The 15,738-nt window shown below is 41.8% G+C and overlaps 1 protein-coding gene across 1 annotated transcript in view; it reads left to right on the forward strand.

Moving 5' to 3' along the window:
• LOC145340954 (EF-hand domain-containing protein D1-like) overlaps positions 1-13,478 on the forward strand; it is a 127,605-nt gene extending 114,127 nt beyond the window's left edge. The window contains exons 3-4 of the mRNA XM_080185565.1: positions 7,641-7,775; positions 10,753-13,478. Of these exons, the coding sequence (XP_080041691.1) occupies positions 7,641-7,775; positions 10,753-10,884 (267 nt within the window). The 3' untranslated portion in view covers positions 10,885-13,478. The remainder of the gene's footprint in view (positions 1-7,640; positions 7,776-10,752) is intronic.
• The last annotated feature ends 2,260 nt before the right edge of the window (positions 13,479-15,738 follow it).

Below are 15,738 nucleotides of genomic sequence, written 5' to 3' on the forward strand. Positions count from 1 at the left end.
GTAGGAGAGGATAGTGTAGAATACTAGGGAGAGACAGAGAAACAGACTGGTGCCTGTGACTCTCCGGTGAATGCTTTCAGACCACTGCCAAGGACAGCACGGTGAAGATAAGCAGCGTCTCTGAGTGCATGGCAACGTGGTGATAGAATTACAAATCACATGGCACTCAACACTCACTCATTTTGACTTGATGTCAACAGCTATTGAAATATGATGATCTATATGATGTTGGCTTTGAACTCTTTCACCTTGTCAGTTTTAATTCATGACTTTCATCTTCCCCAGGTCCTTCACGCATCACAGAAACTGGTGCTGAGGATGAGGAAGACGCCTTAGAATAGGTTGCATGCTCAGATGACAGACTATCACATGACCCATCTGTACCTGCCCCTACCCCTCCACCCCACTCCCACAGCTCAGATACACACCCCTTGGTGGTCATTACAATATCAATGCAGAATCACACATCATCTCGCATCATAAAAGATAGGGGTAGGAGTAAAGCATTCAATAAGATAATTGCAGGCAAAAATAGAAAATGCTGGAACATCTGTGGAGAGATGAGAGAGCTAACGTTTCAAGTCTGGATGCTAGACGCAAAATGTTAACTCTGCTCTGTCTCCATGAATTCTGTCAGAACTACTGAGATGTTCCAGTATTTTCTGTTTTTGTTTTTGTTTCCGATTCCAGCATCTGTAGTTATTTGCTTTCAAAATAATTGCACATCTGATTGTGGCGCCAACTCCACCTTTCTGCCTGCCCCACATAATCCTGACTCCATTGTAGATCAAAGATCTGTTTAAGTCAGCCTTTAATACAGTCGGTGGTGTCTATACCTGTGGAAATACAACTAGAACAGCAAATCCAAGGACCCTCCCGTGCTGACTGGATTCCTCAGTAACAAAGTGGTGGCCCCGGCAAACCTGGCATCTGTCACCTGGGGGACACATTTGTTCACAACAGATTGAACAGTTCTGCAGACGCCATCCACAAATCCCTGGATTGGGCTGGAGGCATAAAAACTTAAAGGAAGTTTAGACTTTGATTATTACTGATGATGTGTGCCCACCTGGTCAACTTGGCAGGAGGTGGTAAATATCAGCAATGGCCTGACATTGAGAGTGTGAGCATCCTGAAGCATCATGTTCAGTCAATCCAGAAAGGTAACCATCTAACTGTAAACCCTGTGACTGGGTATTATCTTTTGCAAGCTGGAGCTCTGTGTCCACCTCTCTGTTCTAGGTAAGTAGTTAAGGAGAAGGCTTCTTGCTTCTGCTGCTGTTGGTGTTGTTTTGCTCCTCTTGTTCCTCCAAAGACATGGAAGGTAGAACTGCATAGATTTCTCCCTCAGCTGATGTGAAGGCTAACTGCAGCAAAGAAATGATTCCACAGTCTTGGAACATGCACCCTCAGAACAAGTCCTATGTACAAAAGCCTTGTGAAGAAGCAGCCTTATCCCTCTGTTTCCCTGCTAGTCACTAGCTCAGTTCTGACTATTCCCACTGTCCTATTGCCTTGTTCAACAGGTGATCTCCAGCAGAAGCCACGCACTGACGTTGAAATCCAGAATCTATCTGTAAACACACAGGCAAAATAATGCAAGTGTTTGAAATTGAAAATGACCATAGGAAATGCTGGAAATAATCACCAAGTCTGGTGGCAACTGTGGAAAGGAAATGGAATGAATGAGCAAAATTTTTATAAACGATCATGGAAGCGGAGTCTGCAATTTTCCCGTTGTTGGCTGGCTTGCTGATTTGTCTGCATAGTCCTGTCTTTGCAGCAGTTTCAGAAATGACAGTGTGGGGGTGAGTTATGGGGTGACAGTTACTTGCCCACAAGAAGCAGTCAGCAAATTTACCCCCTTAACACAAGTTTTACACATAGGCCTTTCGCATATGCCTTGAATTTTCCAATAACCACTTTGACCCCATGTTGAGGCCAAATCCCTGCTGATGATCAGCAGACCAGAGTACCAGTGTTCGGGTTCGATTCCCAGCTTGGGTCAGTGTCTGTGCGGAGTTTCCTCCCCATGTCTGCATGGGTTTCCTTCATGTGTTCTGGTTTCCTCCTACAGTCCAAACACGTGCTGGTTTGGTGCATTGGCCATGCTAAATTCTCCCTCAGCATATCTGAACAGGTGCCAGAGTGTGGCAACTTGGGGATTTTCACAGTAACTTCATTGCAGTATTAATGTAAGACTACTTGTGACACTAATAATTAAAGTTAAAAAACCTAAACTATATTCCTACCACCCAAGTAAAAAAATCTACAATTCTCCATGTCATTGTAGTGAAATGCGCATCCTGATACTTTAGGGAATGTGTGTGTGTTTCTGCGTATCTCATGAACACTGATTCCAGTAAATTTGCAATAGCCTGACCTTGGTAGATCTGATCAGCAATAATGTTGTGTAGGAGTACACAAAAGTAACTGTATATTCTTATGTAAAACTACACAGTTGGAAAAGTAGCTTTTGGAATGAAGTGTATAATGTGGCTATGACTTTGATAGGCTGTAATATAATATGGTTAGTTCCTGTTTTGACTTTTTTTAATTGGATAGTCCTAGAGTAATTAGTAATTTGTTAAAATAACTTGTTGACAAACTTTGTGTGGAATTTATATTTTATAACTGAAGGGTGTGACATTTTCACTTGTGCTTGCTTCAACAGCTTTCACACTTGTGTCTGCTATTAAGCTTTTCAGCAGACTAGCTAGGGCTCATAACAGTTGCTGTGCAAACCAGTAGTTTATTTTAAAAGCAGGTTAGCTGCATGGCTCGTAGAGCTGTAGAATTAAAGAAATTTTAGGAAAGAGGAGAGACAGCAATGTAAAAGGTTCAGAAATCGGGCCAGGTGAAAAGGCAGGTTGATCAGTAAAGCAATATAAAATTGTTAAACAATGCAGTTTTATGCTTTAGTGGGATTTGAATATCGCTGGCTAGGCCAGAATATCTCACCCATCATTTACTGCCCTTGAAAAGGGAGCTGCCACCTTGAACTACTGAAGTCCATGTGGTGTAGGTACACCCACAGCACTGTTAGAGAGGGAGTTCCAGGATTCCAGTGAAGGAATGGTGAGTTTGTTCCAAGTCGAGAGGTTTGTGGCCTGGAGGGAAACTTGCAGGTGATAGTATACTAATGTGTTTACCACCCTCTTCTTTCCGGACGGTAGAAGTTCCGGGTTTGGAAGTTCCGGCTCTCAAAGGAGATTTGCCTCATTGATAGAAAGTTGCCACTAATATAGAGGGAATGCAGAGGGTTCCATTCTTGACAACCTATTGTTATCTTGGTTTATTTATAGAGAGAAGTGTAAGCAGCAAAATATTATGGTTCCCCTGGCTCTTCTTTCGTTACTGAATTTATTAGGATGGGGTGGTGAATGAGGAGAGGCGTTGACAAACATCCAACTTTGATGTGCTGTGTAATTAGTCAGGGCTGCAGTCAGTCGTACACTGCTGAGAATTTCACCTCTGCCACTGCTCCCTCATCTCTCTCACTTTCCCTTTACTGCCTCTTCCAAATTTTAGCAAGATATTGGTCACTACCTTTAGCTTTGATAGACAAGTGGTTGTATTTGCCATTTTGGAGACAAGGTATTAACAGAAATTACACAACTCAGTAAATAATATGCCATACCATACTTCAGGTCAGTGGTGGGCAACCTGGGGGGGTTAGCTGCAGCCCACAAGACATTTTATGGACTGTTGCCCATGGGCAGGGTTGCCACATTCTGTTGATTTCTGTCCATGTTTTTTTTTCCCTACTTGTATGACTGAAGTGATAGGCACATAAAGCAAGGACAAGTAAATTGAGATGCACGCTGATTACTCAGAACATTAACCGTGAGAGCCATGTGCTCTCTCCACATCCAACATCTAAATATCTATTGTGTTTTTGCCATCTGAAGTTGTTAGTTCTATTAATATATAAATGATATAGCATTTTTTATAACTCACTGTGAAATATTCAGCATGCATTCAATGTATTTTATCTTATTCATGGAATCATGGTTAGTGAACAAGCCCAGTTTCAATCTCGGGGGCCCATTGAGATGAAAGAGGGTCACTTGGGCAACCTCCTCATTAGCTTAGGTTGCCCAGCACTGCTCTAAGTTGACCTCTCAAATAAGGGGTAACCCTTTTGAGGATTTGTGATGTTGGACATGTGACTAGGAATAAAGATATTGCTCTGAATTAGTTAACTTGTCAGGGAGTATTATAAACATCAGATGGGTACATTTTCAAATCTTAAAAAGTCAAATCCTAATCCGGTTCACAGTTTCTTGGTACCAGCTTTTCCTTTGTATTTGGGTCTGTTGCTGATCTGTATGCATTTGCATGTTGAATTGAACATCTTTTGAACTGGGTCAGCCACACATCAGTTAATAGCATTTTCGCTTCAGAGTCAAAGATTGTGGGTTCAATACACAAAAACCTATGCCAGTGCACTAGTGCAGGACTGAGTGAGTGTGTGCTGTCAGAGGTGCCAAGATTCAAATGTCATGTGTAAAACAGCTGTTCTTAGGTGCACCTAAAAGGCACTGTTTTGAAGAAGAGGAGGGAAGTTATCACTGCTGTACACAGTACTCAGCCCCCCATCAATGTCACAGAAGTAATTAATACATTGCTATTTGTGGGACTGTGCTATGTTCCAGCTGGCTGCTGCATTTCCTATATGACCCCAGTAACTACACTTCAAAAGTACCTCACTGGCTTTATAGTGCTTTGGGATGTCCAGCGGTTAAGCAAAGGCAATACATAAATTCAAATCTTTCTTTCTTGCTTTTGATATACATAATACAATAGGTTGAGGTGGGCATTAAAATTAGTCTAATGTAGCTAAGACGCAAGTTGGTTTGGCTGTAAATCTGATATAAAAGAGAGCATATGTTTATCTGCTGTGACAGCAGAAAGGTATTTAATATTTTGCTGGGCCTATACTTTTTTCAGTGAGATAGAGCTGCTAATCAGAATTAGCTGAGGTATTTTCAAATCTGTAGTCTCACAACACCAGGTTAAAGTCCAACAGGTTTATTTGGTAGTAGGAGCTTTCAGAGTGCTGCCCCATCATCACATTACTGTGCCTACCCCAGTCCAACGCTGGCAAATCCACATCATTTTCAAGTCTGAATGACAGCACCTTGGGCCAGAGTCCCTGCAGGAGGTGGGGAAGGAAGTGGGTAGGCCTGAGAATTTAGCTTCAGCTGACAGTCTTTTTGGGTGCTGATGTTCTTTCCGTCTACACTAGAAAGGAGATAGTTGACTGACAGGAGAAATAAAGAGTGTAAATGTTATAGATCATACAGTATTGCTTATTATGTAAACTATTTGACATGACCAGAATGCAATTTATTGGCCTGTTGGAGGGAAAATCTTAAAAGCAAAACACAACCAAAGTATCACAATTTGAACGACTAGTTTGAAAGCAATGCTGGATTGTGGCAATTAGAAATCAATTAATCATTTACTTGCATGGATATTAGACTAACTATTTATGTTGGAAGGCCCAGAAATAGGTTTCATACCAATGTGAATTTATAGCAGGGTCATCTGCTGGTGCCTGCCATGGGACTGAAAATCCATTGGAGACCAGCACAAAACTTAATTTGCATCCCATTAATGGAATGCACATGAAGGCCCAATGCCCATCACTGGGGACTTGATGTGTTGCCCCTTGAGCAGTGCCAGCCTGGTGCCCTGGCACTACCCACCCGGCACTCTGGCACTGGCAGTGCCAAGAGGTGGAGCCACGATGAACATGGGACCTAAGGGCAGGCAGATGAATGGGGGAGCTGTGCACTCTGCAACTGGGAATCGGCTGTGGTGGGAGGTGGGTGGAGCAGTGCAATCTGCAACTGGAGATCAGCCAGGGCAGCGATCGACTGGGCCAGTTACGGATGGTGTTTAGTGGTGGCAATTGACTGATCTGTGATGGGGGTGATCCGGGTGGGGATTTGGGGTTGATATCCAGGGGCGTGAGGGGGGAGATGATTGACAGATCAACACACATGCACAATAACGCCCTCTAGTGTGAGCAGGCATTCTGGTGAGAATAGACTGTTCAGTCCCACCACTGGCAGGAATCAGATTATGCATCGTTCTTTGCACAGAAGTGCCATAAAATTTCATTTGTGACCTTGCTGAAAAAACAGATCTGAAACTCTCCCGTTTTTACACTCATTTGGCACTTTGAATTTTTGGTAATATTGCCCTACACTGCGCCAATGTGGCAATGACCATACCTGAGTCAAATGATCATCAAAGTAGAGAAGCCACAGAATAAGGGCTGTGGCATTATCAATACATTGTTTGTTCCATGTGCACAAACCATTTTCCCTGAAGTCTTGAAAGGAAAAGCTCTTTCAGAATTAAATCTAGAAAGTAATGCTACCAAAGAGTGATTAGCATTTTTCTATGACTGCTAAGTCTCTTAAGTATAACATGCAATTAAAATACTGATTTAATTTTCTCCTATTGCTACTATGGTATGATTGTGTTCAATATCAGCTTTAAAGGATCAATTTGAAATGTATTGTAATTTTTATACAGATTTTTCTATTAAGTTCTGAGTTACTGTTTTGTAGTGAAACTTTCCTGAGTAATTTGTTTTTCTAACAGTTCCCCAAGTGTCAACGTTGGAACTTGTGAAGCTGACTCGACGAAACGGTGAAAGCCATCATTTCAAATGTTATTCATTTTGATTTAAATTCCACAGGAAATGCATATATCGCTGTCTGTCCCATGTAAAAATTTCCAGATGTTTGGCACAGCAGCACTACATTTTTTTTCTGTTATGTGTTTGGAATAATAATAATACAGTGATTACAACTGTTACACAACCAAGATACAAACTGTGTTCTCCTTCATCTCATGACCCACTCCCCACAACCTCCATCCCTTACCTAAAGTAAAGCCACGATCCCAAACAATGTCATGCTCAAGGGTCATTCCCAAGGATATTGCAGTATGCTGCACCATGAAGTAATGGAACATTGATCTACATCTCCAGGTGGGGGTGGAGTTCCCTACAGTTTTATTTGTTTGTGCTGCTGTAGACAGTTTCCAAGAAAAGGTCAGGCTTTTCTCTCAACAGAAGTTAAGAATAGCTGTTGAACCTGCTTTAATATGCCCCTTGTTTTTGCTATGTAGATATTGACAGAAATACATTTCCAAATGGTATTCCCACAGGTTTCCTTTACTGAGGAAAGGAGAATAGTCCTGAATCCCACTGTGGTCAACAGCTCCAAATGGTGCCCAGCAATTTGCCAAGGGGAACATGAAGGAAATTGGGCAACAAGTTGTCCTTGGCTGTCCCTCAACACTCACATTGTAGCAACCGTGTCATGTGAGAGCAGGATTCAGATAAAATCAAAGAACTGAACTCAAGAGTCACAACTTTTCACATTTATGTGGTTTTTTTTGTTGATTTTCTCTTTGAGCTAAACTACGGGAGATTGCAGATTATTTCATCAAGATGATTTTGAACTCCAATGAGCACCCTGTGCTCAATGCTTAATTGCCCACATCTTGGGCACATATAGAAATCATTACACTGAGATTGCTGCTGGGATTTGATCTCAGGGGCAGAGTTGCTGAGAGTTTGCTGATTTGCTCAGAGTGCCTGTACTTCTTTCTAGTTTCTTCTGATCTTCCACAAAGCAGCAGCAGGCGAATTGGAGGAAGACAGTGGGTTGATGGCTCTCGCCAGACTTTCAGAAATTGATGTCTCCAGCGAGGGGGTTCAAGGTGCCAAGCATTTCTTTGAGGCTAAGGTAAAGACTAATTGTCAGACCACGGTTGAAATGTTTACAGAACAGAAAGGAACCTGTAAAACTGGAATATTTCGAAATGGTTGGCTGAACAACCAGTTGCCAGGTAATTCTGGGGCTCTCATTTAAAAGGCTGCATATGCTGACCCATAACTGTTTTCCTACTACTGAACTGCTCGAAAGACACTAGGAGGTGTAATTGGACAGCACTCATCCAACACTCAGTTGTACTTGGAATGAGTAATTTGATCCAGCTGTAGACTGGCAGAGCTTCAGTATTGGATGGACTTTACATTGCTGAATCCAGACTAAGTCTGGCACTATAGAGTGTCCATATGAGATATGGTCACACTATTTGTGTCCTTTGCTCAGCAGTATAGATTGGAGTTTTCAAGCGTATGAATGTTTTGATTTTAAAGCATGCCAGGCATAGGGGAGATGGGGGAAAATGGAACTATTTTAAACTCGCAACCCACTGGAACGATTTATCTGAAGTCCTGCCTCAACAATAGTGGAAATGCCACTACCATGGGAAGAAAGGAAAGTGAGTTATAATGAAACATAGAGTTAACAGGGACCACTGTGGCTCAGTTGGTAGCCCTCCCTCCTTTAGAAGGCTGTGGATTCAAGTCCCACTCCAGTAAATGGAGCACAAGATCTAGGATAACACTTTCAGGGAGTGCTGCACTACCACAGGTGCCATCTGTGTGCTGGTCAGAATGTATCCCTCAATCAACATCACTAAAAGACAAATTATATGGTGATTATCCCATTGCTTTTTGTGGGAGCTTGCTGAGTGTAAAATTGGCTATTAGATCAATCCTGCTTTACAATAATGACTACGCTTATAAGTGCTTGATTGGCTGTGGAGCATTTTGGGGCATCTTGAGATCATAAAAGTTGCCACATAAAATTTATTTTTATAGCTAAAAGAACCCCAACCAAAGGAAGCCTGTGATGCCTCCTGACATTTCTTTTTATGGTGGCACAGTGGTTAGCGCTGCTTCCTCACAGTGCCAGGGATCCAGCCTTGGGTCACTGTCTGTGTGTGGAGTTTGCACATTCTCCACATGTCTGCCTGGGTTTCCTCCAGGTGCTCCAGTTTCCTCCCAGTCCAAAGAGCTGCATGTTAGGTTGTTTGACCATAATTGCCCCTGAGTGTCAGGGAGATTAGCAGGGTAAATATGTGGGGTTACAGGGAAAGGTTCTGCGTGAGATTGTTGTCAGTGCAAGCTCAATGGGTCAAACAGCCTCCATCTGCACTGTTGGGATTCTTTGAACTTGCTGATTTGAAGTATATCACTTGTACCTCCCTGTGTATAGTCTGAGTAGTGATGAACTACATGATGGTGCTAGAAATGATGGTCAGTGTGGTTAAGTGCTGCACGTGTGAGAAGTGGAAGATCTGTGATGCTTCCAGCATCTTGGAGGACTACATCTGCAGAAAGTGCACCCAATTGCAGCTCCTTACAGACCACATAGATTGGTTGGAGCACAGCCAAATGCACAAGAGCATGAAGGTGACAGAAAGCATCATGAATAGGAGCTTTAGAGACTTGGTCACACCCAAGATGCAGTAGTTAGATGGGGACCACTAGAAGAGGCAGGCAGTCAGTGCAGGAATCCCCTGTAGTTATCCCCCTCTCACTAACAAGTATACCATTTTAGATACTGTTGGGGGCGGATATCAGGGGATAACAGTAGTGGCACCGCAGCTGGATCAGTTGTTAAAGCAGGAAGGGACAAAGAGAACTAGAACAATAGTTATATGGGACTCTATAGTTAGGGGTGCAGATAGGTGCTTCTGTGGACATGAAAGAGTCTCCAGGATGGTATGTTGCCTTCCTGGTGCCAGGGTCCAGGATGTCTCTGGACAGGCAGAAAACATTAACTAGGGGGCATAGGTTTAAAGTGCAAGGGGCAAGGATTAAAGGAGATGTACAAGGCAAGTTTTTTTACACAGAGGGTGGTGGGTGCCTGGAACTCGCTGCGGAAGGAGGTAGTGGAAGCAGGTACAATAGCGACTTTTAAGTGGTGTCTTGACAAATACATGAGTAGGATGGGAATGGAGGGATATGACTCCCAGAAGGGTAGGGGGTTTTAGTTCAGTCGGTCAGCATGGTCATTGCAGGCTTGGAGGGCCAAAGGGCTTGTTCCTGGGCTGTAATTTTCTTTGTTATTTCATGGTGGTGCAAACTTTTGACTTCAACAAAGTTGCCCTAATTTTTCATTAATTGCAATGCATCATCTAATTTTTTGTCTTTTATGGGGTCAGTTTCTTACACATAAGAAGGTGCATGCTTCAGTTATGATTTTTCTGTATGATCATGGGATGTGGGCATTTCTGGCAAGAGCAGCATTTATTGCCCATCTCTAATTTCCCTTGAGAATATTTTATAACCAACATTAAACAGCAGTTCGACTGGTGATATTTTATCAGCTTACCTGCTGTTGGCAGTTCTGCAGTTCCTTTCTTGGTTCAGTTCCATTCTGGTTCATTTACATGCAGCTAGCCAAAGTCTCATTAATTTTAAACACATGATCAAGGCTGAATGCTCCAAACTTGAAGATGGTTAAAGAAAAAGCGGCTGCAGTTTGAGGAATTGGGTCAGATGACATAATTCCTGGTACGTTCTTTTCTCTCTCAAGTTATACCGCTAAAATTAATGGCTCAGAGTTGTGCTTTTGTAGAATTTAATACCTTTTAGAAATGCACTAATTTGTACACTATAGTGAAGGAATTTTGAATTTTATAATTCCTCCTATTCAGCTGGACTGCAAGCTACAATCTCTGGCAATAGGATAAATTGCAAAGCAGATCCTCAGCTAACAGACCATGTGGAAGTGACTGACTTGAGCAGTGAAAGCAGTCAGCACCTGTTTAGCAGTTGGGGAATAATGCAGAGCTATAGGAAAATGAGGGGGAGATTTAATTGTTTTTAAGTCCTACTGCCTAAAGTTTACATGCCCTTGTTTTTAGGTCCAGGCTCTGACAACTGGCAGCAAATTTGAAGCTGAAATCAAAGCTGAGAAGGAGCAGCGCAAACGTATGGAAGAAGACCGGAAGCAACGAAGAGCAGCCTTTAAAGAACTGAAGGCAGCATTCATGTAGAAGCTCCTGTGTCCTGTACAGCATAACCACTTGTACAGATTCCTGAAGCCTAGACCTAAATGCTAACAGTTGGATAACTAAAACTTGCACTAAGTGACTGTTTCCCGGGTGCCATTTTATTTTGATTTGGCCAAAAGTTCTAGACTTAAAATTTTTTAGTTGTCTAGCTGAGTTAACTCCATATAATACAAAGCCTCTAAATTGCAATCGTGCTATTGGTATGACTAAACTAATCGCTCTGGTTTAGAGGGCAGTAGGCTCATCAATTAAGAGGATGTCCGTAATCACCTTCTATCTCTCTATTTATACTGTTAAAATTAACAGCTCAGGAATGTGCTTTTGTAGAATTTAATGCCTCTTAGAAATGCTGCACTAAATTGTACACCATTTGAAGTATTTTTGAATTTATCTTTTGTAGTCTTATTTTTATATATATATATATATAATCTGCAGTTCTTTTGGGAACAAGTTTAGACCATAGATGCAGAAGTTCACTTTTTTCAATGGTATCCGTGAAAACTGCTTTGTGTGTTTTAAATGAGTATTTAATCCAAAGACCAATAATGATTTTAACAATTTAATCTGCAAAACTATAAAAGAATAGATGCTTAAAATGGTGTTAATAATAATTTCAAAATGTTAATATTGTATCAATATTGAATGAAGTCCGCTTAAACATTTTAAATGACTTTTGATAATATTTGGAAATGTGTAATGTGTAGGTTACAAATTGCAATTTTCTCTCAACTTGTATTGAATATCAACTGTACAAATAATGGAAGCCTTGTGAAATGGCAGAGTCTGTGTCTGAACCTTCGAAGGCACAGAATAATAAGATGTAAAGTCTTGTCCATGATTGCCCATTCTTGTGATTATCCAGCCTATTGAGTCTTCTGGGAGAGAAGATGGACTCATTTTTACGTGCACGGGCGGTGTTTCACACGGCAGGGGTGGGAGAGGCACATAAATGAAGTGGGCACCCCCTTCCTATCCACCCCAAATTCACCCCATAATACAGTGAGGTGGAAGGGTGCCAAAATTGGACACCAACCTGCCATATTTAAGTGAACATTTATGGGTCAATTGCTTTGTAAATACACCAATTGAACCTGATTATATGCTGTCCAACCATAAAATGTTTGGCATGGGCAACAGGGTGAAGCAAGAAGGTTGATTTTTTTTCACTTTGGGTGCTGAAAGGTGGGAAAGAAGGGAAGGGGTTGCTCTTCGGGGCTGTCCTTTGCCAATCCCTTAGGTTCCTTCCGACCTGCTCCCTGCCTTAAATCCAACCCCTCATCCTCCACTTCTTCTCTCCCTACCTTTATTAAATGGTCCTGGTCAAGATCCTGAACTTTCCTGCTCCAGGCTCAATGGCCTTGGAGTCCTTTTTTCTCCAGCTGTGCTGGCAGCAGCTATTGCCACTTTACTGGTGCTGCAGGGACTGACTGCAGGGAACTACTGTTCAATCGGATTGGTCAGCAGTTCCGGAGCGTGGGACTTCTACCCCAATGAGGGCCAGATGCCTTATCCTGACCTCAGTAGTCTGCTCCACTGTGCTTTCTGGCTGTGGGGTAGTCTGCCTTCCATTCTGACTTTGAGGAGCAGCAAGAGGGTGCATGCCATCTGCCCCCCTCCCCCTAATTTCAGCCAAGTGAGTCCAGTTGGTTCTTACAAGGGAAGAACTTTCCCAGGCAAGGAAGGGCACCCTCATTTGTGTGATGCCTAGGAGATGGTTACAATAACCTGGAAACTGGTTATTTCTCTGGCTGGTCTCTTGGGCACTTGAAGTGCTGTTTGGCATGACAAATCTACAGAAATGAAAAGAATGGGAATGTGGAACACTTTCGTAGGCCTCAGGTCAAAAGTACTCTTATTTCATCCTATGACTTTAAAGTATCCCATGTTTTAATCATATTAACTAATCTGATAAATGACATATCAGTCAGTCTTTTGAATGTCCAGTTAAATATGACTAGAATATGAACATTTTCCCATTTTATATTTTAAAATTGACATCTACCAGTATATTGGCTTACCATCTTGTTTGACTGCATTTCATCTCACAAATGGTTGAGTTTCTTGTACAGAAAACATTTGGAGCAGAAAATATTATTCTGTGCTGCAACAATTTCTGACTCTTAGCCATCTAATTAACACAAAACTATTCAATGATTATACTGGCTATTTTATGTTCTGTTAAGTGTGATGTTGGTCCAGAATTTTTCAATTCTAATTAAGATTGATCTGTAGATGCTTCAAAAAACTTCACAAAATACAATCCAAGAGGAAAACCGATTTAAGTACATTCCTAAATCCAGTGTTGGCATATTTGAATTATGAATGAGTTTCTCAATGGACCAAATGAGTCTGCTTAATTCCTAGCCTTGCTGTTACATTTTCTGTATTTGTGCTATGTGAAAAGGACATTCAGACTTCTTATAACCTGTTGTAGGCATTTTGTTGCCCTTATAACCTTGGAGTCCACAAATGGTGAATGGAAACCTCAAGTTTTGGTTAACATGCTCGACCAAAAGGCTTTTCTTCAAACGTGGGTCACCTACTTATTTTAGGGGTTTGGGGTGGTGGCAGGCGAGGGGGGGTGGGGGGGGAAGAAGTGAGAGGGAAAGCACTGATTTTGTTTTACTAGGGTATATGATGCACCAATTTTAAACGCTATACCGAGGTTTCTATTAGATAGCGAGCACAATGATCACAGGGACCCTGCTCTAACACTGAGATAAAATGAATAGTATGGGAACATAGGTTTATATTTGCGGAGAAGTTCAGGTGACTTCAAGGATTTAACAACAGTAATTCCAAAATATTAGAATGTGATGGGTGAAGAAAATCGTGCAACACGTAAACGTTTAACTGCGATTTGCCTAATATTTATAAGCAAACTTTTTTTAAAAATGGACTGACTTGATGGTTTGTATTTTAAAGGACGATTTCTTCCCAGCTCTGCTGCAACACGACTTCACCTGTGAATCATCATTTTAAGGTGTTTCCCGTGATTGAAACCTGAGTTGTTGAACTTCTGTATGCCCAGGTTTTCACAGCAATGTGAATATGCTCATCAATTTCACACGATAATCTCACATGATCTCACCCTAGCTGTGCTGTTTAGGAAGTTGCCATTTGAGTTGTTGTAACATTTCCACCAGGCAGGATAGGGGAAAACAAGTATAAAGGTCCAGGTACTGGAAGTAAATGGGACAAGAACAGTATGGGATAAGGTTGGTTTTATCAGGACAAAACGGAGAAGAGGTTGTATATTTGAAAGCAGAGTCTGGAAACAGAAATTATAAATGTGCCACATTAAAGCATTTCCATTCGATATGCTGGAAACTTCAATGCTGTAATTATTTGGGGGAGGAGCCATCCTTTAAAAAAATTAAGTTTCTAAGTTTTTTAAATGTATTATATTATACTTGCTGTGTGTTTATGCTATTTAAAATCATATTTTTGGAGTAATAAAATAAATACTAATGGTCTTCCATTGTGAATGTCAATTTTTCTTGATACACTTCCACACATTAGCTTCATGATGTTAGCAGGCACTAATCACCATTCTAATTTATACTTCATAAATTCCAACAATGCTGTATCTGTGTTTAACCCTGTGATGCAGCTGACTGCGGTTGTGGAGCATATGCAACATCGCAATTAAAACCACAAGTATAATTGAAAGTATAGAAAAGCCAAACTTGCTTCTTTGCACAATAAAGCAGCTTGATGTTAATCTTGTGGACAGCATATTTATCTATTCTTGCACAAAATACTAACTGAGGCAAGAGAACCAGTATCAGCTCAATGCTGGTGATCCGGTTTCCTCCCACAGTCCAAAAATGTGTGGATTGAGTTGATTGGCTGTGCTAAATTGCCCCTTAAAGTTGGGAATAGCAGGATAAATACATGGGGCTGTTTGGGTGGGATTGTTGTTGCTGTGGGCTCGTTAGGTCAAATGAAGATCTCCTGCACTGTATAGATTCTATGATTACCAGCTTTGCTTCTCTCCTATCTGAATGACCTTTCTAGTCTGCACCACCCTGTCAAGCTAGGTTAAACACTCTCCCACAATTCTCTCTGAGGATATTGATCCCAGTCCCATTTGTACAGGTTCCATCTGTCCCAGAACCAGTCCCAATGCCTAAAAAGTGGTGCCCTCCCTCGCGCACCATTTTTCCATTTATTAGTTCTATCTTCCTATTTCTGTTCTCACTAGCATACGGTACCGGGAGTGATCCTGAGCCCTCACTCCTTCCCCGTGCCACTTGATGCCATGACTTTTGTGGTGCTTTTCCATCAGTGAGTGGGGCACTGTGAAGTGGAAGGGCCAGTGCCCTGTGTCCACCTCAGCAACATGAGCTCACTTGCAGAGGAAAATTGTAAGCCCCCCAAACCCTAGTATGCCCACTCCTTCACCAGGCCTGGCCCTGGAGCCTCTGAAATTGTCTCAGGGCATTCCCTCCCTTTGCAAAGTTAGCCCTGGTCCTGGAACCTTTGAAATGGTACCTTAGCTTTACCAGTGGTTATGTGGGTTGAGACTTCTGTGCTAACTGCAACCCACTCCTGAAATCAATGTGAGCTGCCACCAGATCCTGTGATTGAATTGTGCTCTTGCTGTACAAGGTACAACACAAGGTAGGTGATTTGTCCTCAAATGAAGTGAAGGAAATCAGATGCCCATCACTTTTGTAATGTTGTGAAAGTTATCAGTTCGCCTACTCTTCCACCTTCTCCCATTTGGAAAAAGATACAAAAGTCTGAGGACACGTACCAACCTACTCAAACAGATTCTTCCCTGCTGCCATCAGATTTTTAAATAGACTTATCTCATATTAAGTTGATGTT

Source organism: Carcharhinus amblyrhynchos, chromosome 3 (assembly GCF_965287045.1).
Source record: "Carcharhinus amblyrhynchos chromosome 3, sCarAmb.v2.hapA, whole genome shotgun sequence".
Taxonomy (NCBI): domain Eukaryota; kingdom Metazoa; phylum Chordata; class Chondrichthyes; order Carcharhiniformes; family Carcharhinidae; genus Carcharhinus; species Carcharhinus amblyrhynchos.